This window comes from Pseudopipra pipra, chromosome 2 (genome assembly GCF_036250125.1).
Source record: "Pseudopipra pipra isolate bDixPip1 chromosome 2, bDixPip1.hap1, whole genome shotgun sequence".
In the NCBI taxonomy this organism is placed as follows: Eukaryota; Metazoa; Chordata; class Aves; order Passeriformes; family Pipridae; genus Pseudopipra; species Pseudopipra pipra.
The window spans coordinates 80,154,396-80,179,642 of NC_087550.1; the positions used below are offsets into that span (position 1 = coordinate 80,154,396).

General features: G+C 37.9%; 1 protein-coding gene across 6 annotated transcripts in view; it reads right to left on the reverse strand.

Moving 5' to 3' along the window:
- NALCN (sodium leak channel, non-selective) overlaps positions 1-25,247 on the reverse strand; it is a 222,388-nt gene that overhangs the window by 142,480 nt on the left and 54,661 nt on the right. For all 6 annotated transcript variants that reach the window (XR_010428424.1, XM_064646084.1, XM_064646087.1 and 3 more), the window contains 3 exons: positions 10,202-10,344; positions 9,978-10,082; positions 7,232-7,318 (listed from right to left, as the gene is read on the reverse strand). Coding sequence is in view for 5 of the 6 variants with exons in the window: in XM_064646084.1 (XP_064502154.1) it covers positions 7,232-7,318; positions 9,978-10,082; positions 10,202-10,344 (335 nt within the window). In the remaining variant the exon portion in view is untranslated. The remainder of the gene's footprint in view (positions 1-7,231; positions 7,319-9,977; positions 10,083-10,201; positions 10,345-25,247) is intronic.

Genomic DNA, 25,247 nt, shown 5'->3' on the forward strand with positions numbered 1-25,247 from the left:
GCTTCTGGCTGGATGGCCAAGCCCAGAGAGTGGTGGTGAACGGAGTTACATCCAGCTGTTGTCTGGTCACAAGTGGTGCTCCCCGGGGCTCAGTAGTGGGGTCAGTTCTGTTTAATATCTTTATCAATGATCTAGACAAGGGGTTTGAGTGCACTCAGTCAGTTCACAGAGGACACCAAGCTGTATGGGAATGTTGATCTGCTGGAGGGTAGGAAGGCTCTGCAGAGGGATATGGATAGGATGGATTGATGGGCCGAGGCCAATGGTATGAAGTTCAACAAGTCCTGCCCTTGGGTCACAGTAACCCCATGCAGCGCTGCAGGCTGGGACAGAGTAGCTGTAAAGCTGCCCAGAGGAAAAGGATCTGCTAGTGTTGTTTGCCAGTCACTAACCATGAGCCAGCAGTGTGCCCAAGCAGGTGGCCAAGCAGGCCAATGATATCCTGGTTCATATCAGAAATAGTGTGGCCGGAAAGACAGGGCAATGATCATCCCCCCGTACTTGGCACAAGTGACTGGTGAACACCTCAAATCCTGTGTTCAGTTTTGGCCCCCTCATGACAAGAAAGACGTTGAGCTACTGAAGCATGAAGTCTTACGAGGAGTGGCTAAGGGTACCAGGATTGTTTAGCCTCGAGAAGAGGAGGCTCAGAGGGGCCTTATCTCCAAAACTCTCTAAAACTATATGAAAGGAGGTTGTAATGAGGTGGGGGTTGGCCTCTTCTACCAAGTGACAGGATGAGAAGAAATGGCTTCAAGTTCTGTCAAGGGAGGTTTAGATTAGACATAAAGAAAAAATTCTTCACATAAAGGGTTGTGAGACATTGGAACAGGCTGCCCAGGGGACTGGTAGAATCATCATCCCTGAAAGTGTTCAGGAAAACCCGTGGATGTGGCACTGAGGGACATGGTTTACAGGTGAACATGGCAGTGCTGGGTTAATGGTTGGACTTAATGATCTTAGAGATCTTTTCCAACCTTAAGAACTCAATGATTCTATGATATACTTCTGACATACAAAGATTTTTGAAAATCTGCTTCTTCAGAGAAATTCAAAATACTTGATCCTAAATTTCCCAAGTTGATTGCCAAGGGCCTGATGTGACCCAGTTTTCTGCTGTGGGAGGCTGTCTTCTAATAAGGACTATTGCCAAGGAAAGCAACTACCCTTTTATAAGCTTAATCATAGTTAAACACCTATCTATTTTGTCTTTTTGATGTGATTCCAATATTTTAAGTCTGCAGGAAAATTACATGATCAAATTGAGGAAGTAATTTTCTATTTGATCAAATGCAAAACAATGAGACCAATGATGTTTCCTTTCTTTTTTGTTTAGTTTCTGTAGTTACATTGCTACAACTCTGGCTAGTAATTTACTTTGTAATGAACAAGAACAGACAGTTCAGAAAGTAAATGGAAAACTATGGAGAAGAAACTATGAACATGAAAGAACTGTGTCTCTAACTCATTGTTACAAATGTGGTTTGGTATAATGGTTATAAAGGAAAAGGCAGGCAGGTAAGAAAGATAGGAAGGAGGGAGAGAGGGAAGGAGGCTGTATGCCTTGCAGAGTGGCAATATGCATGCAGTCCTGAATCCCCTTGAAATTGCTTTTCTGTTAGATGCCTGTATACAATAGCAGAGAAATAGAAGCATAGAAAAAAATACAATAGGAATCTAATAATCATTACATTAATTATTATTCGTTAATGCCACAATGTTACCTATGGAAAGATTTGAAAGTTATCTTACAAATGACAGCCTTGTCACCAAACACACTAATGTCTTTTATAACAATCCTTAGTGATAGTGAAAGTCTATTTCCCTTTCTGATGTTTCCTTGGCGCTGGTAGTTCTATTTGGATACACAAGCACAAACAAAAAGCAACCATCTCCCATGGCTGGTTGTTTATAGTCCTCAGATGCTCCTGTCTGCCCTCCTCTTGTTACTGATTGCATGTTACAACACCCTGTGATCCTGATTGTAAAGTTTTGTTGTCTCAAATTCTTTGTTTTATTGAATATGAGCACCTGTCTCAAAATTAGAATGAACAATCTTGGCATCGTTTTGCTTTATTTCTGAGTAATCTCAGGAAAATGAGCAAATTAATCTGCAATTGTAATCAATTAAAATGCTGCATTGTTACTTTATGTAACTTGTTCCTACGAGGTGTTCTGGAAGCCAAAACGATAAATGCGTTCAAAAAAAAGGTTAGACAAGTTAATACGTGATAAATCCATCAACAGATACTAAATATAATGACCTAAATTTAACACCCACTGTGCAAGACAGAGAACAAGGGCATAAATGGGTATCCAGGAGCCCAGAGAAGGATGATATATATATGCCTTTTCTAGTACTGGCCAATTTTTAAGTCATGGCAAATGCATTGTTTATCTGTTAGTTTTATGAGCACTGCAGAGTTTTCAGTAATCTATGACGTTGCTAGATATCAATCCAAGGAAAGCAATCAAAAGGAAAGTGATGCATTAAAGTATTATTTTATTGAGATAGCACCCCAAATAGGCTTTAAGCTTATTAAATATTAAATATTGACCAAAATACTGCTCAAAGAAGGCAAAATCTCAAAGTCTAAACAAACACAGACACCTTTATTCATCTGACCATGCATTATTGTTTCAGTTCTATCAAGGTAAAATAAAAGTAGGTCTCCTATAAAATTCATGCATTTAAATCTTTTGCAACATATTAAAGGCATTATTTATGCATTAAGTCTCTAGTGAGAGATAAAGTACTTATTTGCAAAGAGTTTGAGTGAATTTTGTTCCTTAGGAACATGATGCATAAGTCCGAATCTAGGAAAGAGTTACTCAGATTGGAGAATATATATCCTGCCTTTAGGACACATGCAATTAATATGCACTCTTCTGACCTTTCTTGCCCAAGTATATTGTCATTCAATATCCTGTGAAAGATGGAGTTCTTAGGAAAAGGTAGTCAAGACTCTCCATTGCCCTGTATAATTTTAATTAAAATTTGCACTAAGTTTGGTTTTATTAATTCCTCTCTGGGCTCTATAAATATTACTGCTCCAAATATGAAAGGGAATATAATTAAAAGTTCTGTTTCTACAGTTGCATGAGTCTGGGCCTATCCTTTGGAGAAACTCCACTTATTTAGTGTATTGAGTTATTTAGAACTTACTTCCTTAACAAACTATATTGTGTATTGGGAAAGGAAATATCCTAGTGGCTAATGGAATGAAGAAGGACTCTGAAGATCTGTGTCTGATTTATTGGCTAAGCACAAATTTCCTGTAGATTTTATAGCTTTCTTGCTGTAGTTCATATTCCTTATTGTGGAAAAATGTATCCCTCTGAGATTTGTCTACTGTGGTGTCTAAACCTACTAACGAACTACTTGAGAGGCACTCCAACAAGATAGGGCCTGTGCTATCTAAGCTGGCTAACAGATATATCCCGCTGTCTAACGTGGGGAGTGATGGAGGAAAGAATAATGTGATAACTGTGGTGTGTAACATAAAACCCTCTCTCACACGAGTTTTGAAAGACACTTAGAACCATAGAATATCTTGAGCTGGAAGGGACCCACGAGGGTCATTGAGTCCAGCTACTTCCAGCTACAACCATTTTACATGGACTAGCTGGATCTGTTGGGTTTTACTAGTTTGGCCTTTGTACAACCATGCTTACTCCCTCAGACCAGGTCAGGGTTTCAGCCTGGCAGGCCTTGCTAGCCTAGGTAGAACATTGCAATGGTACACAAAGCAATGCAGGTCTGGTGTTATATCTGAGCAAACAACAATTCAGACAGAGATACCATATAGGCTCTGTACAGAGCCTTTGTAACTCGCCTTTTCTCACACAAACATGTGGGTTTTGCACCAGACTGCTCAATTAGGTAAAACAAATCAGGAGGTTAACCACAGCTGATCTGCAAAGAGGATTACAAAGCAGTTTCAGAATCCCACCTAGTGTGTAGTGTGTCTTGGTATGTCTAAACTGCTGGGTACGTGAGTGACACTGAGCTTGCCAAGGAACCCCCTCTCGTCTCTCCCAAGAGCCCACCTGCCTATCCCTCTGGGCGCACGGCGTATAGGCAGATCAGAACTAGGATGCACGTACAGATCTGGGATCTGCAAGGGGCTCTTGCATACAGCAGCATAACAGTTAAAAGTAAATAAGACTAAACCATGACAAGTGGGCAAGAAAGATGGCCACTAATATGGTATTTTTGAAGAACTTTAACTTGGTCACCTAACTGAGTTTAATTTTTTATAAGTGGCTGGAAGTGGCAACACGAAAAATTACTGTCACTATGGTTTCTGATTATGTCTTGCAAAGCCATCCTCATGTAGGGCAAAGAAGCTTTTATTTTGGTATAATGGTTTTATACTTATTGCATTTTTCTTTTGAGTGTTCCCAAAGGTGCTTTGTGGTCTTTTGTTACTTGTTCTCACTGTTCCCTATGACTGGCATTGATTTAAAATATTGATTTTCTTTTCTTACTGAAAAATAATCTTTGTGTTTTCCATTTCAACATGAACCATTTGGCATGAATGCATGCTGAGGCTTCCACATTGCCATATTATTTTGCTGTTGTTGATATTACTTTAACACACTGTAGTGTGCTAGAACTTTCTGCCTACCGTGAGTTACTCCTACAAGCCCAGCAGGAAGCTTCAGTTCACAAATAAAGAAAAACCGAGCACCAGGTTCCAGGAAAAATCCTTTAAAAAACTCTTTGAGCATGTATTTATGCTTTTAAAGGCACATTGTGTTTTTTAGTTTTCTTTTCCTATTAATTTTAGAGGTTGCTAATGTTTTTATCACTCGTTCCTTAAAGTACACATACTCACTTAAAGCTGAACTGGGGAGATTAAGCTCATATCTTCTGTGAAACTGTGGTAGTTATTATTAACACCAAGTAATGACATCTGCAGTTTTCTCAATGCATAGTTTTATAATGAACAGAGAAAATATGGAACTATGGCTCCTGTGGGAAACAATGAGCTAGACAACAATTCCCTGTTCACACGCAAAAATGTATAGTTTGGGCAAAAAGGAAATGCATAACCCGAGATCCAACGATGTTTAGAAAAAGCTTTGGAATGCTGTGTGTTGTGTGTCACCATGAATGGAAGCAGTCACTTACAAACTGTATGTGCACTCATACTCTGATAGTAAAATCTTCAACTGATTAAAAATACTATATTCACTTTTAATCATATGTGCTCCACCTAGGGAAGAAATAGAAGGTCACAAAGCTATGACCTGAGCAAGCAATGACATTATTATGAGTATAGCACTTTTGAACATATGCTTAATGTCAGAAATTTAAGCATATCTTTTTGCATAAAAAAAAATAGTCCTTTATGCTATGTACTATTATCTCAGTTTGTTAAACAATTCTGTATAATGACAAAACTCTAGAGAAACTTGAAGGTGAGACAAAAAGATGAAAAGCAACATCAAAAGACATAAAACATATGGAGGAAGTATAGCAATGAGGAAGGATAAGACTATCTACTTTCTGCAATTCTCTCATTATGATCTGATGCAGAATAAAAAAAATCCATTTCTCAGAACATTTTAAAATCATTAGACCAACCTAATATGTGTAGACTAGCAGTTAAAAAACCACAAAAAGTCCTACTGCACACAGAATATTTACATTTATGAATGCAGAAGTATCTAATGCATAGAAGTTCTAAATTATACAAATCAAGTCTTAATGCTCATATTTCTGGTATCTAAAAGTTAGAGTGTGTAAACATGAACAGCAATCCCCTTTATTGCCTCCATGATGACAAACATCAATATAGCTTATTTGTCAATAGAGACAGTAATGCCATGAAGTATAAATTTCCTAATGGAAATTAGGACATGGGCTTCATATAGTTTATGGACTATTGGACTAACGGACTCCTAATGGACTTCATATAGTCTAATGTCAGAACAAGCACTAAAGCACTGTTTTAGAGCCTCCTCTACATCACAAGGAAATGAAGAATGAGAAGAAAACTGCTAGCTGAATTGCAATTATAAAAAGTTGAAATATCCACTGATGCATGATGCTTATGTCCACTGCAACACAATTTACTGTGTGTTCACATGATTCCTAAAAGCGGTAAAAATGAAATACTATGGACAAAGGCAGTCCAGGTCACTCAGATGGCATCTAAACTTTCATATGGATTTTTTTTCACTGTGAGTTCAGCTACATTTTATCCACATACATAAAACTGTTACTTGAAAACACCACAAATGATGTTCCTGTTGCTGACAAAATCAAGAATGAAATTTGGGAAGAGGAATTATCCATTAAGACATATGCTGTAATCAAATATATGGCAGTGGTTTGGCCAAGCAAAGATATTTGAGAATGAACAGCTTTTATAGGGGACTGAAGTGCCTTGCCAGCTTAGAGTTCAGCAATGTACATGCTGCCAACAAGTGTGTGTATTTTAGTTGACACATTAAACCAAACATAACCAAATCTGCCAGAAAATACCATGCTATCAGATTGCTGTAGTAGATTTGGCTTTCTACTCTGAAGTTAGTTTGCTTATCCTGAAATGATATTATTTAATTTGCAAATAAAAATTTGAGCTGCTGTACAGTGTTCTGTACTAAAAATGGATTTATAAAAAAATTACTTAGTCTTGATTTATTTAAACAATGAGGATAGAGTTTTATAAACTCACTTATATCCAAGGAAGAATATTAAATCTGGAAGTTTCAAACACTGTATGGCTTAATACCTACATCCATCTTCCCCCTTATTCTGTAAGCCTATTTTCACAATTAAACAAGAGAAATTAAGTACTTCTGTGTTTATTATGATTAGTCATGCTTCTTGGCATATGTCATTGTATTTTGCATTTAATAAACAAGCATTTCTGTTGTGAATACCCTAGGAATGGAAACCATTTGTATATAAATTCTGAGATATAAAAGGTGATTAATTATTTTATTTTATATTTGAAAATCTTAAATCTTTCTCTCATGAGCACACAAAACAGAGCCTTTGTAAAGAATGGATTTTTCTAATCTTCTCCATTTGGGTGTGGTAGATCTCTTTTTGTTGATCTGTGATTTTCAAGAACGAGTCTACACTGCAGAAAGCAATGAATTAAAAAAAAATATGACTAAAACTACTGTTGCTATTTCTCACTGCAGTCTCTGTATGGCAACATTTGAGTGGTGCTGGTTACACATATTGATTTATTAAAAAGCAATGTCATACCTGTAGACATGCAGGAGCTCTGCCTTGCGGTTTATTCACATCAACAGCCACAAGCTGCCAACCTCCAGCAGCATCTTCATGAAACATCTTGAAAGGGAAGACTGTTGTCAGAAATGTTTTACGTGCCAATAAATACATGTGAAATCTAATACATTCACCTTAAGGATAACCATATGTTTTGATGATAGCTAGTTTAAAATAAGAGAGAAATGGTTCTCACTGCTACAGAAAAAAAAGTAACATGCTTTTCCCAACATTAATAGAGTCTGAATTTTACTCAGATAACATCAAACACAATGTGTCCCTATTAGTCCTAATGTAGAAACTGATTCAATTAATCTTTGATCAGTATCATTAGATAGTGGTACCTGTTCAGAATAAATTCCTTACAATGGTAAGCTTATCCCTGAGGAAACACAAACACATTGTGACCACGCAAATAAGTTTCATGGTGTATTTGGCAACAGCAGCCAACCTTGTCTTTTTTACTGGAAAAATTATTTTACTCCAAGGACCACTTTATTTTTGTTGCACTGATGCATATCAAGAGTAGCTGTACAGTCCTTCTGTATTGTTTCCCAGAGCTTATAATTCCTGTAAGTAGCTGAATATTTCCAGGTTCTAATGATGTCAATGGAAAAGGCTCTCTTGACCACAGTGGTATTCACATTTTACCAATAACATCTGGAAGCATAGGTGTAGGTATTCTGAATTTTTTTTTTCTCAGAAATTAGGACACAAAAAGATGCAAATTGCTGGACATAAGGAACAGTCAGGAACCATGTCTGAAAGTGATTAACACTGTCCTTTAAAATGTCCTTGAAAGAAAATAAATGGCTCTAGCATTTTTAATTGCCACCTGCTTATACTATATAATAAAGTGTGGCAAAGTCCTCATCTCACTCCCACCTTTTCCTTGACACCCAGTACTCAAACAAGTCACCTCAAGAACACAGTCACAGGAACATGGTTGAAACTTAAAAGTCATCCTGAAAGAAGTGCTCATTAGAGTGGGGACAGTGTCACAAAAATATGGTTGTAATGCTTCTGAGTCCTTATTTAGCGTCTCTGCACTAGGAAGAGTTGCCAACTAAGATCAGCTCCTAGTTACTCCTCTTTGTACCATGCTTTAATGTGCAGTGCTTCACAAGAACGTCCTTTTATCTTTTCCCGAGACCCCTTCCTAGACTTTGACTCCTGGACACTCATTTTCTTTCCTACAGGAATAAGTTTGGGGAACAGCTCAATTATTTATGAAGTGAGCAAATGAAGTAAGATATTGTTGCATTTTCTCAAGGTTATTTCATGCACAAAACAAGCAAGGGTTTTAACTTTCTTCTGGTGTTTTGAATAAGAAATCCTGCAAGAAATTTTCTGCCCTTCTTAAAACAGAAAAAGATAAATTGTTTTTGCAATTTAGTGAGCTGGGTTCCCTTTATGTGTTATTACGTCAGTGATTCAAGGAACAAAGCAACCATTTGCCTGTCTGCAGCAGGGTATTTGAAATTCCTTAATGTTAGCTGCTACTTGTGTTTCCCTACATTGATCTCTCTGTTCCAGCTTCTAGTTCAGAGTATGTTGGTCAAGCCTATATGGCTCAGGAATTTGTCCTATCAGAGAGGAAATGAACAAAGTTCCCCAGGCTAAGCAGGTGTCCTGTAGAAAAGTCCTTTTTTTCAGATTTTAAATTGATATCACAAAGTCTGCTTTGACAAAGACATATATAGATTAGAAATTATTGCCATGAAGTCTATTTGAGGCAAAAAACGTAGCAGCAGGCAGAAAAGAACTAGATTTACATATGGATTACTGATATAACCAAAGCAATATCAGAAAATATTTAATAAATAATTTTGAAAATTTAAATCCTCTGGTTTAAGAAAACAAATAATCTCTAGCTACATAGTTAGAAAAAATTCCCTCATGGGCATGTTTCTCACATCTGTCCTCCTAAGAGCTTTTTGCAGGCAGCTTTTTTGCACTGGTTCCTCTTAGAGATGGCAAGCTGCACTAGCCTGGAAAAACCTTGTCTTTTGTACATTCAAAACACATAATCTGACTGTTAAAATAATGAGTGAGAGAATTTAAATCTCAGCTCATTAGCTCTCATTTTTCATACTGGGTCTTTCCCACTATGCAGGCCACATGTAGCACCCTTCCTATCATGGCTTCTTCTTACTCATTATCTCTATTCAGGGTCTCACTTTCTGTGACTTCCCCAACTATTAGCATGGCTCTTTCATGGTACCAACACCTCATTTCCTCCTTGGTCTCAACACACTCTTCTCAGTTCTAGGACCAACTTCTGCAAACACTTCAGCTACCCTCTGACCTCTCTTCTTCCAGCCACGACTTTGCAATTTCAGATCTTATTCCTTAGCACAGAAAGTGATAAGCAACAGCAACCCTAATTTCAAACCCACCAATGACATGATAAAAACCCATTATCCTACTCTATTAAAAGAAAATACAAACACAGCTATAGCACACCTAGCGATGTAGGGAACCACATTACAGTCTTCTCTATAATTCTTTTTTAAAAAAGACTAGTTGGATAATGCAATTTACATGGATACGGATAATAGAATTAAATTTTATATGAAAGTTCATATATTAACTTTAGAATATAGGTACTAACATGCAAAGTCAAATATATCATATGTAACAGTAATTTTCTGCTTATTATTAATTCATAAACTAAACCAAATCAAATCCCCAGAGAATCTCAGCATCTCAAGTGCTTCACCTGGGTTGTAGCAGTTGAAGTAGTACTGCTCCTGGACCCCCACATCTGCTGGAACTGCACTCTAATTTCTGCAAACGTTTCAATGATGACTGCAATGAAAACATTCTGAAAAACAGAACAAGAAAGAATGGCTGACATAAAGCTCAGCAAGCAGAAAAGAGAAGAAATTAATTCTAATATGATCTACATTTCAAACTGCTTTAAAAAGACATATTTTTAAGTACCTTGACAAGCCAGGCCAGAAAGAAAATTAAGGTGATGAAATAGAAATATGAACGCCATCGGGGAAAGCTGTCGATTGCTCGGTACATGAGGAACACCCAGCCTTCCTGAGAAGCAGCTTCATAAACAGTAAATATGCTTGTGCCTGTCAGAGGGAAAAAATAAAAAGTTTGGCATTAAGCCTCCCTGAAAGTTTTCAGTATCAGCAAACAATAAACTTTTAACCATTCTATTTTCCTTTTTTTCTAAAGGGTGTCAGCTTTCCTCTCCTCATTCAAAGAGAAGTTTTTCTTCTGCATTTCCACATTTCTTCCTTTTGCAACTGAATATGAATTGGTTTTGTAACAGACCAGACTGACTCCCTTCTCTTACTGGACCCACATGCATAATCTCTCAGATGGATTCACTGGCAGTATGCAAATGTCTCCAAAGGCAGAATTTGTCCCATCATGTGACTTCAGCAGCTTGTCTGAGAAAAGGCAGATTTAACTAAAACTCTCAGGATCAACATTCAGTAGGTGAAAGAAATCACTACTAATATCAGCAACACTGAGTAAGCATCAATATACCAAGAGGATGCCTGATGCTAGCAAGCACAGTTAAGCACCTACAAGCAAGCTACTGAACAGTTTTGAAATTCAGGTGGGTAGCTGCATTAACATACATGTGTTGCCTTAAAAAAGCATTTTTAGGTTGAACTTCCTATATCACTCTGTGGAGGGGGAGAGAAGACAAAAGGAAAATTATGAGAGGCTTATGTGTGCAGAAACTAGTGGTGTTCCCCAGGGATCAGTGTTGGGCCCAGTTCTACTTAATATCTTTACCAATGATTTAGATGAGGGGATTGAGTCCACCATCAGCAAATTTGCAGATGACACTAAACTGGGGGGGGGGTGTGTCAATTAGCTGGAAGGCAGGAGGGCTCTGCAGGGGAACCTGGACAGGCTGGAGAGTTGGGCTGATTCCAACAGGATGAGGTTCAACAAGGCCAAGTGCCGGGTCCTGCACTTTGGCCACAACAACCCCATGCAGAGCTACAGGCTGGGGACAGAGTGGCTGGAGAGCAGCCAGGCAGAAAGGGACCTGGGAGTTTGGATTGACAGGAAGCTGAACATGAGCCAGCAGTGTGCCCAGGTGGCCAAGAAGGCCAATGGCATCCTGGTCTGTATCAGGAACAGTGTGGCCAACAGGACCAGGGAAGTGATCCTTCCCCTGTACTCAGTGCTGGTGAGGCCACACCTGGAGTATTGTGTCCAGTTCTGGGCCCCTCAGTTCAGGAAGCATATTGAGGTGCTGGAGCAGGTCCAGAGGAGAGCAACAAGGCTGGTGAAGGGACTTGAGCACAAGTCCTATGAGGAGAGGCTGAGGGAGCTGGGGTTGTTCAGACTGGAGAGGAGGAGGCTCAGGGGAGACCTCATCACTCTCTGCAACTACCTGAAAGGAGGTTGTAGCCAGGTGGGGGTCGGTCTCTTCTCCCAGGCAGCTATCAGTAAGACAAGAGGGCATGGTCTTAAGCTCTGCCAGAGGAGGTTTAGGTTAGATATTAGGAAGAATTTCTTTACAGAAAGGGTAATCATCCATTGGAATGGGCTGCCCAGGGAAGTGTTGGATTCTCTGTCCCTGGAGGTTTTTAAGATGAAACTGGATGTGGCACTTAGTGCCATGGCCTAGTAACCATGGTGGTAGTCAATCAAGGGTTGGACTTGATCTTGGAGGTCCCTTCCAACCCGGCTGATTCTATGATTCTATGAAACCACTTTTGATTAAAAGCTGTAAAGTTACTAATTTTAAACTCTGGCTCCAAACTCAGCATAATGTCTGTGATAATAGGCTTCAGCCAGTTCGTCCTTCCTCCTTATCTGTGGAATGAAAGCTTCAAAATACAGACTGGTTAGGGCTTGTTAGGTATTCTCGTTTGAAGTAATTTTTTGTTCAGAGAAGAAACACAATTAAACTGTGAAATTAAACTGTGAAATCTCACAAACTGCTGTGAAATCACAGAATTGTCCTACAGCCACCCGCTCGCTCTGCTTAACTGCTGCTTCATTTCATGAAATGTCTTGGATAAAAGAGAGCGAGTGTGAGGAGCACTGCCCTTAGCAAAACATAGCAGCTGCTAGCAACATAAAGATAGAAAGCTGACTATCTGATCCTCTTCACAGAGAAAGGAGTGGTTCGGGCCAGAAATGTCAGAGTCCATGAGTTTCCCAAAAATTCACACGAGCCTATAAGGAGCCCCTATTGATTTTGCAGCATCTACATCCTAGTCTGCTAATACAAATGGGATGAACCTGGAAGCGGTTTTGCCTCAGGGTGTCCCTTTTGCAAATAAATCTTCACTGATAAGAGGAGGCAGGGATGAATGGAATTTTTTCTGTATAAACTCAATTCTTTGATATGTTGGTGTTAAATTGTTAAGATGGGCATGGTGGGTAGGCAAAACTGTTAATCCTTTCTGTTAATTTTTCTAGTTATTTGATTCCTTCCTATTTACCGCATAGGCTCTCAGTACCAAGGAAGAGAAATAAAATAAAAGGAAAGGAAAAGCATTCAAGCACAGATAGCAAATCCGTTTCCATTTCTTCAGAAGAGAGAGTGGTCTCTATCAATACTGAAATATTCATCAGTGATTACTTCATGGGTATTTTGCATTTCAAAAATTCAAAAAGTAATGGTTCAATTGTCTAATACTGTTGCTGAACTGATTAAATTATTGAACAAAACAGTGCTGTTGAGGACAGGCTGAGATTAAAGAAAAAAATGGAATCTATTAAAAGTTGCTGGCTAGGAAACTGTCATTAGTCATTACCAATGGGAAAGTCACAGTGAAGATCAGTAAAATAGAGGGGATGTCATGCAAAGTGTTTATAACACATCACTGGGCCATCTGCCACAGTAAAGCAATACTGTGAATGGAAAAAAATGCACAATTAGCCCAATTAAAATAATGTGTGTTCATCTGTGACACTAAAGTAAAAACATATTTAGCGTATGACTGGTAGAAGTGTTCTTAAGGCTATTAGAAAGCAATCACTCTAATGAATATACATTCTTGCTTAACATATGTGACTAGAAAATGATAAAGCTTTCATTATTGATGCCAGGAACCGTGCTGTTAACTATCTCTGTAAATACTCTTTCAACTGGATACAGCATAAAGCATGCCACTAAGGGATTCAACACCATGACATGTTTTGCTTTCAAAAAGAAGAGTAATTCTTAGTTAACATCTGCCTTACTGCATCTTTTGCTCTTCCAAAAGTTACAATTAAAGACAATCAGCAACTGATTCCATTTTTTCTGATTATTTATTTAATATCTGACTACATCTTCCTGAAGCCAACGAGTAAGTTATTAAAAGACTTTCACAGCAACATGCTCTGTTTTTCTCAACATGTTCAAAGCCATATGGAGGGAGAGAAAGTATCAAAATTTTAAGTGATGGTGGGATACATCCCAGAAAATCAAACATGGGGATGTTGCCATGTACAAAACCTAACATATGTCCCTTATATCAAATGGTAAATTTCTCCTTTTTCACAGATGTCAGTATTCAATCAGTGACATTGTGCTGCCTTCTACTAGTTCAAAGGGTTTAAGTAATGACAGCATAGTGCTAGGAGTCCCATGGTTAGGGCAGATGAGAGCATATATCTCTCTGTAGTTTGTATAACAGCAGGAACATGGGTGTCACGGGGCACAAGGGCTTGAAAACCTGCAGAGCCTGGCTATTCAATCTGCAACAGGCCCCGTTACTTCAAAACCTCTTGTCAATGTCCTCAACAATCAGATCATGATTCATGCAATATAACTACAGACATCAGTGAGGCATTTCAGTCATGAAAAGGCTTTGAATCATGAAGAGGGTTAAACACATGGTTGTTATGACACTGCTCATCAGTTTAGGCATGTTGGCATGGGCAATTTGCAGCATTTGAGAGTAGGATTTCAACATCTGCATCTAAATATTGTTAGATCTTATTAAAGAAAAATATCTAGCAAATATTTATGATAACTTTCCCATTTGTTTCAGTAGATGGCTAAACCTTGGTTAATTTATCAGAATTTTCTGATGACAAAAGAGGTAAAATAAAGTAACAGGCTTTGAAATTTTTGTGTTTCAGTGCTTTTGTTTGAACTTGTCTAATAAATTCCACATTTTGATGTAACAATAAAACAATTCCTTTAATCACAAAGACAGTTAATCATAAAAAGGAAGAAAAACACTTCTCAATAGAGATTAAAACTAAGAAAATTGATATCATCATGTGTATCAATCTCAAAAGACTGCTTTTATCCAAGCAATAAACAGTTCTACTTTTGAAAATGTTTTACACCTGTAAATGGTCATTATCAAAAAGAAAAGAAAAAAAGTTCAGGAAATGAAAGATTTAGTGAAGTACTGGAAAAGAGATTGAATCTTGATCAATTTATATGACATTTTCCCTTAGCTTCATACTGTTTAGAAGAAAAGACAGAAGACAAACTGTACCTGTACTCATATTGCACATTTAGGCATATGGACATTCAGCAACAAAATGCAGGGGGCTTAAGTCTTCTTCAGTATATGTTTTTCTCAGATTTAGAAGATGGGAGCATTAGCCTGAAGGAGCATGGATGAAGTAATTGCTTTAACACCTAAATCATTATAATAAAAGAAAATTCTAGTAGTTTCCATGTCTAATCAGGAAGCTGGTAACCTGGCTCTTCCATGCTATACAGATGAATAGAGTATCAGAAAAAAAAATAAATTAAAAGAACTAGAGGACATAAGTAATGATTTCCCATGGGGAGTAAAGAAACCTATCCTCACAGAAACCCTATCTTTTAAATAACTAAGGAATATAAAAGGTATTTATTTTTTAAGAAAGGACTCATCGTTGACAGAACAATAGTATCATTATCCAGGGATGCTATTTTACACACTGTATTTATATTTATGCATATTTTGTAAACACATGGGATTTTCTGCTTGTTTCTGTGACTGTGTGACACCCCCATGCTCTGTGAAATCATTTCTTTCTATAATCAACTCCTTCTGCAAATGGACATAATGAAAAAGGGAGTGCACTGAATAATACTCTAGCTTTATAATGTCAGAATTAAAGGAGCAGATCTAAAAGGTCACATGCAAAAAATTAACTGAATCTGGAAACAGAACCCATTCCTCCTAACTCTATGTTGCCTTCTTGCTTCTTGATTCAAAATCCCATCTTATTTGAGGAAGAGAATATATGGTGTCGAGGAATTGTCTCTTATTAATTAGTGTCTTTGTGCTATGTGATTTGTAGCTTTCCAAGTGAGAAGAAAAAACTTAAAACTAGCCTTAGATATGCGTGTGAGGTTTTTTTTCCTGTTTAATCAGGAATCACTCAGACAAGTAAAAATGCATGCGTTGTTCTTAAAAGCTTAAAACATTACCTACTGTCGGCCATGAAATGCCTCCCATGCCAGGCAGTGACATGCTCCTTACCCTTACTATAGAGCAGCCGCTAGATGGTGGTCGTGCACCTCGAGCACATCTGGAACATCAGGCAGCGGCGGAGCGCCCACCCCGCAGAGCGCAGGCTGTGACAACCTCCCGGTGCGCCAGCAAAAGGATTGATTTTCCTATTTGCCGGCAAAACTAAGCCGCCTTCTGGCAGGTGCTGCTGTCTAATTTCTCTGTTGTGCTGCATACTGAAAGACAGTCTTCCTTAACACGGTTCTGTGAGTGATCTGTCCATAAAGCAATGACCTCTCACTTAGCTACAGAAATGTTATCATGCCTGTTTATATCCCTGCTCACTTTCACTCATAAATTCACAAGGCTGAATGTTTCTGTGGGGCATGGACTTTCCAAGTGAGCAGTCAGCTTTTAATTTATGACTTTTCTTTCACTATCAAGGTATTTGTAAAACACTGCATGCAGGCAGGCTTTTCCAGCTGTCTTACACTGTTGCTTTGGTGAAACTAGATGGGAACAAAAATTGCCCAGAAATGGAAGGACAAAGTTGTTAACACTTCTGGGAAGCAGCTGGCAGACAGGACTGAAATCAACAAAAAGATCAAATTCAGAATGGCTTCACAGGGGGTTGCTTCTTGCTTGCATCTGAGTGAGTGATCTAATTTACTCTCCCAAACTGACTCCCACCAGCCAGTTCGCCAGCCAGAAGAAATGAGGAAGAAAAGAAGAAAGCCAAAACATGCCAATATTCTGCTCCTCTGTTGAAACCTCAATCCCCAGTGCCATCTTTTTGTTACTGAGCTGTGGAAAAGACTGATTTACAACTGCAGAAAAAACACACTGCCATTCTGAACAGAGTCTTTTAACCCTTGTTAAGTGTAGTGACTTCATCATACAGTACTAATGTGTAATCAAACCTTCATTTGGAAAATCTGTTTCCTTAAAAGAAGATTAAGGATACAGCTTTTCTCAGTCTTTTACATATGAGAAAAGACTATAAACAGAGATTGTTCGCATAAAAGCACCAAAAAGGAGATAAAGAAACATTGCAAATACAAGTGCTAGGATCAATGCAATTTGATCTACAGACTTAGTAACAGATAGGAAGTCAGTCAACTTCCAGAAAAAAAAATTATGGACTTAGCTGCACTGTTTGGAAATATTTTAGAAACTTGTTTAATATTGAGAAGAGTTAGCCTACTGATATGAACGTAGCAATGCTGGCATATGTAGTGACTGCACAGGGTAAATAGGAGCATGGCAGTCCACGCTTAATTTTACCATTAATGTCTTATGTGTGATAGTGCTTGAGCTCCCTGATATAATATTTTATGCTTTAAAAAGAGGAATCTGGTTTACATTTGTGAACAAGTCCAAGGTGTAAACAGAGAGGAACATTCTTCAAAGTGACTCTATGTGTACTCGTTTATGGATATTTAGCCAGGCTAGCATTTATATCTGTTTTAATACTTTTTTAATTAAAGCACTCCTTAGCTATATGTTCACAAATAACTCAGCAAATAGGGATCCAAAATGTCAGCAGAGCTCATAAGCTGGCTTTACGTGCTGAAATACTGTCTGCTTTTTTCTTTTGGCAATTACATAGCTAGTAGGGCTAATATACTGTCTCTCTTATAATCACTTTTGTGTGTGTGGCAACTTTACAAAATTTACTGGCAGTTGATGAGAATAAAGGAAATGCTGAACTGTGAATTGCTCACACCTCACACACAGCTACCTGGAAGCTCTCCATCACAGTCAACACTCCCACCTCTACTTCGCCTTAGAGAGTATTTTTAAGGATACAACTTTTCTCAGATCTCTGGGCTCTCATCCTCAACCGAATGGGCAGAGCTTCAGGCTGAAGCCTGGAAGTAGGACACTACCATAGCTGTGCTTGTCGTTATCAAACTGTAATAATACTCATTTTCCAGATCTAGAAACCAAGAATACAGAAATCCCTATACCCTGATTTAAAGAGAGACAAATGCTGTGAAGATGGGCCTTTTACCACCTCAGCCTTTCCAAAGAAATGCCTCTGATTTAAAGTACAGTCATAGTAGAGTAAATGACTGTTACAGTAAACGTTATGACAAAACCATGTAACATAAAAAATGTTCAATGGAAGAAACTCTATAATTCCTTTGAAAATGAACCATCTTTTTATAGGAGTGTTACTTCTTTTAAAACACATTATGTATGTAGCTGCCTTTAAAACTATACAGTAAAAGTGACAGTCTAGAAATTAAAATTTAGAAATTCCCCAAAATGGTTACATCTAAAATTTAATAAACATTTTAAGGGTTACCATATTAAAAAGACAAATTAAAGACAATTTCTTAGTACAGATACTATGCATTTGGATTGTCATTCAGTCATATATTAAATGCTGGGAATGACTATTAAAGACAAGGCAGTGATGGATTCCTTTGTTAGAGAGTAAAAAAAGTATGCAAATCTTCCTTGATGCAAGGCATGTAAATTCAGCACTGACTTTCGTACATTATTAATCAAACCCATTCACTTGTTGCATAAGCTTTCACAAGTCACAGAGAAATCTAACTCATTTTAAGTACAGTCATGAAACAGCAAAGCTAGCATGCATCATAGTATCAACTAATTTGCTTAATTGATAAAAAATATATCTGCTTTTTAAGATTTGCTTTGAAAGAATTATGAAACAATGAAACCGTAGAACATATTCACATAGTAACATTTCCGTATCTAAGTGACCATTATGATACTTGACCTGGTTTTGGCTGGGACGGAGTTTGTTTTTTTCCTAGTAGCTGGTACAGTGCTGTGGTTTGGATTTAGGATGAGAATAATGTTGATAACACAATGATGTTTTAGTTGCTGCTGTGCAATGCTTACCCTAGGTCAAGATCTTTTCTGATCTCACTGCGCCCCATCAGCGAACAGGCGTGGGGTGCACAAGGGGTTGGGAAGGGACATAGCCAGGACAGCTGATCCCAACAGACCATGGGGATATCCCATACGATATGGCATTATTCTCAGCATATAAATTTGGGGGAAAAGCTGGTTGGGAGCTGCTGCTTGGGAACTGGCTGGGCATTTTTCTCTTTTCTCATCCCAGGAATTATCTTATTTTTCCCCTTCCAATTCTCTCCCCCATCCCACAGAGGACAGGAAATGAGGGAGCAGCTCTGTAGTGCTTAATTGCCTGTTGGGGTTCAAACATGACAACACTTTACCCAAAAGTAGAGTTAAATAAGTAGAACAACTCTAAGCTTTACCATGAGACATCATTTCATCAAGTCTTGAGTTTGGTTAGCTAGTAGCAACTGTCTCAAAAACATAAAATTGTGTGGAGGCAATAAAAATGCACTACAAGAAAAGAAGTAGAAGCTGAGCAGATGAAAACCTGGAAAACCTGGAGACACAGAAAGAACCTAAAACTGTATGCATGTTTGGGAAATATGGATTACAAGAAATTGCCTGACATGAATAGAGCATTTCCAGAGTGGTATTTCTCTGAAAAATCGGAGAAGTTCAAGACAAAAAACCTTAAGGAAAAAAACAGACTAGCATAGTCCATAAAGAAAAGATTATGATGTCCAGAAACTGCTAAAAAAGATCTTGCAAGTACCCATAACAGTGAATTTTACTGATCCTTCACAACAATGTATTTCCTGATTTCCAGGTTGCAGTGCATTCTCTTCATTCTGAAGTTTCAAACAGTCCAAACAATCAGCAAATAAGAAAACCCTACAGCACAAATATGTAACAAAGTGAAGAATCTCCTCACCCTCAGCATAGATTTAAGAAAAGAAGAGGACCAAAGAGAGCTTGAAATTCACTCTACAAAACCCAAGCTGGTGACTGTGTGTGCAAAATGACTGGTCAGTCTGACAATGAGTAACAGCAGGCTAGGTATTCTGGTAGACAGGAGGGTATTGAAGGAGGAAATTCCAGAGTATATAATTTCAACAGTTTATGAAGGCTATATTTATTTATTCTTTTTACTGTAGGGTAGGAGAAACAAGCATTTAAGTGAACCTAGACAACCAAAGCTACTGCTTGGCCCTAAAGCTCTATTTCAGTTTCATTCGGTTCCTCTGCATTGTAGGCACTTCTCTGAGGATGTACTCTCTCTCTTAAAATGAAGAGATCAGCCCCTTTCTCATGAATGAATAAAATTTTCAAAAGCATTTGCATGAGATTTTACCATAATCAGTTGTAAAAATGTTGTCATCTTAAATAAGATGCTTTTAAAAATCCCTCCCCAAAGAATCCTAATTTGATTTGCTCCACTATAGTGCATATCTGAATAAGACTATATTCTTTTATGTATAAAAGTTTCACCAAAGGACAACAGCAGAAAATCTCACCTAACAAGACCTGCTGAGTATTCAGTGAATGGAAATAAGACAGTAACAGCACTTAGATAATGCATTTCTGTCAGAAAAAGACTAGACAGTAAAGCTGGTGAAGGAGACATTACAAAAACAGATCCATGTTAGAAATCTCATTAGCCTCCACACATCTGAATAACAGGTGCAAATATATGGTGTCAAATGCATCTTAAGAGACTAGTCAAACTGAAGAGACAATATCTTCTCTTCCTAAATTGGAGAAAGGAGCTCTATGATTGACTGTTACAAGAAAACCCAAATGACACTCACTCAATGACTTGTTTAGCTATTGATGAAATAAGGGCTCCCTGGTGCCTTATACATGCCACTAGAAGTAAAATAATTTACCTACTTTGTTGATGTGAGGGAGAGGTTTGCCCACTAGCCTCATTCGTGCAGTTAGAGGGAGTGCAGACACAGAGAAGTGGTTTAGTGTGCTGAATCCCACAGTATCTTTGTTAGATAAGCATATTTTTAATTCTGTTTCAGAGATGGCTGTATTAAGTTAGAGACTCTGAGACTCTCTTCAAACAGCAACATAACCAATGTCTAAGATGTGACTATCTTAAAGAGTTCTGATTTTGAAAGAGCTGGGTGTAAAGAGACAAAAAAACTGGTATTTTTTTTTGATAAAAACCATACATAGATGTCAGCAAAAATATACAACTTTTTTTCTTTCCTTCTGAAAACGAAGTATTGAATTGAAATGAAAACCTATTCTTTTAACATCTGACTCCTTTTATTCTTAACTGTCTTAAAGAAAGTGTTTGCATGACCAGAGATCTACTGGTTATCAAAAGAATTCTTGGAAGCCTAGCACTAAAAGACTAAGGAGATGAAAATCAAAACCTTTGGCAAGAAAAGCTGTATAAACTGCCAGGTATTTCTTGGGAGAGAGAATGTCCAGAGTTTTAATACACCGTTTAAACATTGTTTTCAGTATTACCTCCTTCTTCAGAAATCCTTTCTGATCTTTATGTGCTATTGAAAATAGTTCCACACACCCATAACAGAAATTTCCTGGATTTCTCTCTGTCAAATCAATGATTATTTTTTTCCCTTGGATAGGCCTTTTTCTTTTTTTCTTAGCATTAAGTTTACCTGCAAAGATGTTTATTCTTTGTGTAGGTGTGTGTCAACTCTGTGCTTTGACTCAAATCTGCATTAATTCCTTATAGACCTATGATATTTAACATATTTTTTCTTAAAGCTTTTTGCTAAAGTAGAAAATGTGGCATTTTGTACTGAGACACATGAACATGTGGTTTGAAAAAAAAAGGACTGTGCATGAAAAAAAAGTTTTGGCATTGCTTGGTGAAGTAGTTTCTCAAGAAATATACATCAGATCTACTCCTAGAAATTTTTTATCAAAGCACGAGCTACACAGACCTCATTTTCCATATGAAAATAATTTTCAGTGAGTGAAATGAAATCAAAACTTTTAGATCTGAAGGTGCAAAAAAGTGCTATCTATAAATTCAGGGGTGATGTTCTGTATGCCATTTACTTCACAGTGATTACCTCTTTTTCTACTCTTCAATTTTAAAACAACCCAACTTTGGAAGTCTATCCACTCCCTTCACTGAAGTCAAAGGCACCCCTAAAAGCGTACATAAGGACAGTTACTGCTGGACATTATAAACACATTGTTATCCCCAGTAATGTGTCTAGAAGTCCTACCATGGCTTGGGTAGAAATTTTGTGTTGTTACATTATGTCTCCATATTTTTCAGAACAAGAAACAAATCCCGATCCTTACTTGGAATCTCTGCTAGCACATTTCTGTAATATTTTAGAGGAGAAAATTATGATCACAATTTTTTAAATCACACTGCCCAAAGTTAGTCATGTGAGCTGTTGTTCAGATAGCTGGATATAGTTGGATTCTTTGAGATGCTGAAGGAAGCAAGATCAAAATTTTCAACCCTGGCCTAATTGCTAGTGCTTGAAGCCAAAGACGAATTTATCATTCCTTTAGTAGAAACAGAACTAGATTTACCACGTAAGTTCCTGCAAAACATAAAAGATGTTGGGAAAAAAGTGTATTTGATCAATGTGGTGTTTTCAAAACACTTATTAAATTGCCTGCCACATTAAAAATTGAGATACTACAATATGTAGTCACAAGAAGAAAGTACAACTGTTTCCACAATATCTGAGAGATGGTCTTCCTAAATGAATACAAATGCAATTGAGAACCTGAAAGAAATGTCTGCTTCCAAAAGTGACCATCAGACAGATCTGTGGTGCTCTGGGATTAGAACTCTTTCCAGTGACTTTCCTAAGAAGTTTGTAAAGGTATCAACTAAATGCTTTTAGTAGGATTCATGTGCTCAGATCAGAATTAACTGAAATAGAGGAGAAACAACTGCTAGCAGGCAATAGCAAGTACTGGAATAACTGAAAAGACTGTAGAATTTGATTCCTTGGAGTTCTTTAAGAATATATCAGCTAAGCATCTATAAGGAATGACATAGGCACAGGTGATTCGATCTGGGGGTGGCAATGAGCTTGACCTTCAAATAGATATCTTTTTGAGGTTTGTACTAATTTTCTCCAATTTTAGAGCATTAAAGAATTCCATAAGGCCCATGCAGCATCTTATCTTTACTAGTTATCAAAAATATATATTAACATGGATAAAGTAATGTGTTTAGGCTGCATATAGACACTACCTCTTCCAAATGCTGCACATAGACACTACAAAAAAATGGAGTTCAAAGTGCAAAAAGTACCTTGCATTAGGGTTTTGCAGAGCCAAGTTCCACTGCTTCTGAACCAGCTAAATCATATTCTTCAGCAAAAACCCTTTTTCTTTCTGTTTGATAAAGGAAGCATTCATGAGTCATAGGCTGTGGATCTAACTTCTGTAGAAGATGTAAAGTAACACTATGAATAAATAAAATGTCACTCAAGACATGATTAGATGATAAATTAACTCTGTCCATAAGGCTCTGTCTGTAAGACTACTATATCAGAAGCACCACAGCCACATGACAAGAAGCACTGATTTACTATAAGCCCCTTAGAAAATACCCTTTTTCTAGGGCTTCACTCTTTACTGAAAGGTTACACACTGCAACTTGCACTGTCTACCTGCACCCCAATTTGTGCAACAGCAGATACTATCTGCTCTCCTACTTCCAGCATAAACTCGGTATAATTGCAGCATTTTGTGCCTCCCTCAGGGATGCTGACAGTAACACATTTATGTACCCTGCCTCATCCTGAGCAATTGCTACAGTGGGTCTTATCACATGTCAGACCACAGCCCGAGTCTACTGCAAAGCAGCACTCCTGCAGCACTTAGTAGTGAAATATTGTAGTTCCTGTTCCCAGACATTATCTTCCAGTGGATGTGCCTGTACCACGTGTAGCTCCCTCCAACCCGTGCACAACTCCTGTACTATTCCAAACAGGCTTGCCTGTCTTACATCTTCCACAGGCTGACACTGCCTCATGCCATACTCAGTATCTTCGATACTGGATTATAAAGCCACATCCCTAGTGGGATGTGACAGCCACAGGGATGTGACACAACTCTCATGGGAACTTTGGACTGAGAAATCTCATATTTTTTAGTTATATTTTAGGGTCACTCATGAAGTCCAGTGAAGATCAAACCCAAGTACTGTACATATGGATACACACACATACAGCTCTTGAAGGGACCAGGCTTGAGCAGTGTAAACACTTGTCAGCCTACATCACACTGTGTATAGACCAAAGACCAATGCCAAGTAGATGATTTTATTAGTGCAAATCCTGCCCCTGTCATAGTTCCATAGTTCATGTTTCCACAGTATATGGCTCAGCAGCACTAGGCTTGCAGAAGATACATAACCAAATATCTAAGTGCGAACACAATAGAAAGGGCCCAAGTTCAGGCTGCCAAAAAATAGAAAACACAGAGGGTAAAAATATCACTAAGAACTTGTCTCTGACCATAAAGAAAGACAAAGGATATACTGGCATTAGAACAAGTAGACATGAATATCATCAGAAAAATGAAGTCCTGAAAGAGTTTTTAATCTTGTTTTACCTCTTCCTCCTAAGTTGGAACTTACTTCATAGTTTTATGAACGATGGATATGACACAGTTCTCTATGGCCACAAAAAGAAGTGAACAAGAGCATCACCAAGGTTCTTTCTAGCTGAAAAACAAGGTTTCATCTGTAAATGTGATGATACAGGCCATAAGCAAACTCCTTCTAAGTCCAATAAAGTCCAGTTTTTTAAATAACATAGACTGAATTCACAAGGAGCAAACAGTACAAAAATAAAATTCATTTTCATTGGCTTCCTGACAGGGAAGATTTCTAAGAATGCTTCTAATGAAGTTATGCAGGAAGGATTAACACTGTGGTCTGTTCAGGAAGAAAGCAGCAATGTGGCTCATCTAATAAAGTACTGCACCACAGCTGGGCAAGTAATTCTTTGGTACAGAGACTGGTTTTGTTACAAAATATCTGTTTACTCTGAACTGCATTGAAATTCTCCAGTGAAAACTCTTTCCTGCCTTTCACCTTCCCCCTTGTGCCTGAGGACACTGTGGACAGAGCTGCAATTGTGTATCTGTTTAAGGTAATTGAATTGCATATGAAACTAACAATATCTCCATGTTCACTGCAACAGCCCTAACCACTTGAGCGCTCTAAAAACCGCTGTCAGCATAGTTGGTCAAATCTATTTATAATTCTAATTGTTAACTAAAATGAAGGACTGCTTAAGGATGCATTTAGAAGGGGGAAAAAAAGAAAAAAGAAAAAGAAGTCATAGCTCTTGGAGATATCAAGAGGCTACATATCCATGGAAGCATGTGTGTTATGGATTTCATAGAATGTCTGTTCATTCATAGAATGAATGAAATTAGAAAGCAACTGGAGAAAGACATGCTGTTGGAGACTAGGTTGCCTGGTATAACATAAAGCATCTTATCTGACAAATCTGGCAAAGTATTTGAGAAGAGAATAAAAACCAGACAGGTGTGAAGTAACTAACACAGTCAATTTCAATTAGGTTTAAGACACTTGTGAAACTATGGTAGAAAGCAGGTTAATCACAGTTTGAGTAAGTGCACAGTACAAGCAGCATTCTTCACTGGATAAAATGACCAGGTGAAAGACTGCAAAGACTAGTGTGAGTGTGAAATAACCATACAGATGTCTATTAAATTAATCCTACAAGGATCCCACAGCAACTCTTCAAAAACAGTACTCTCCTCCG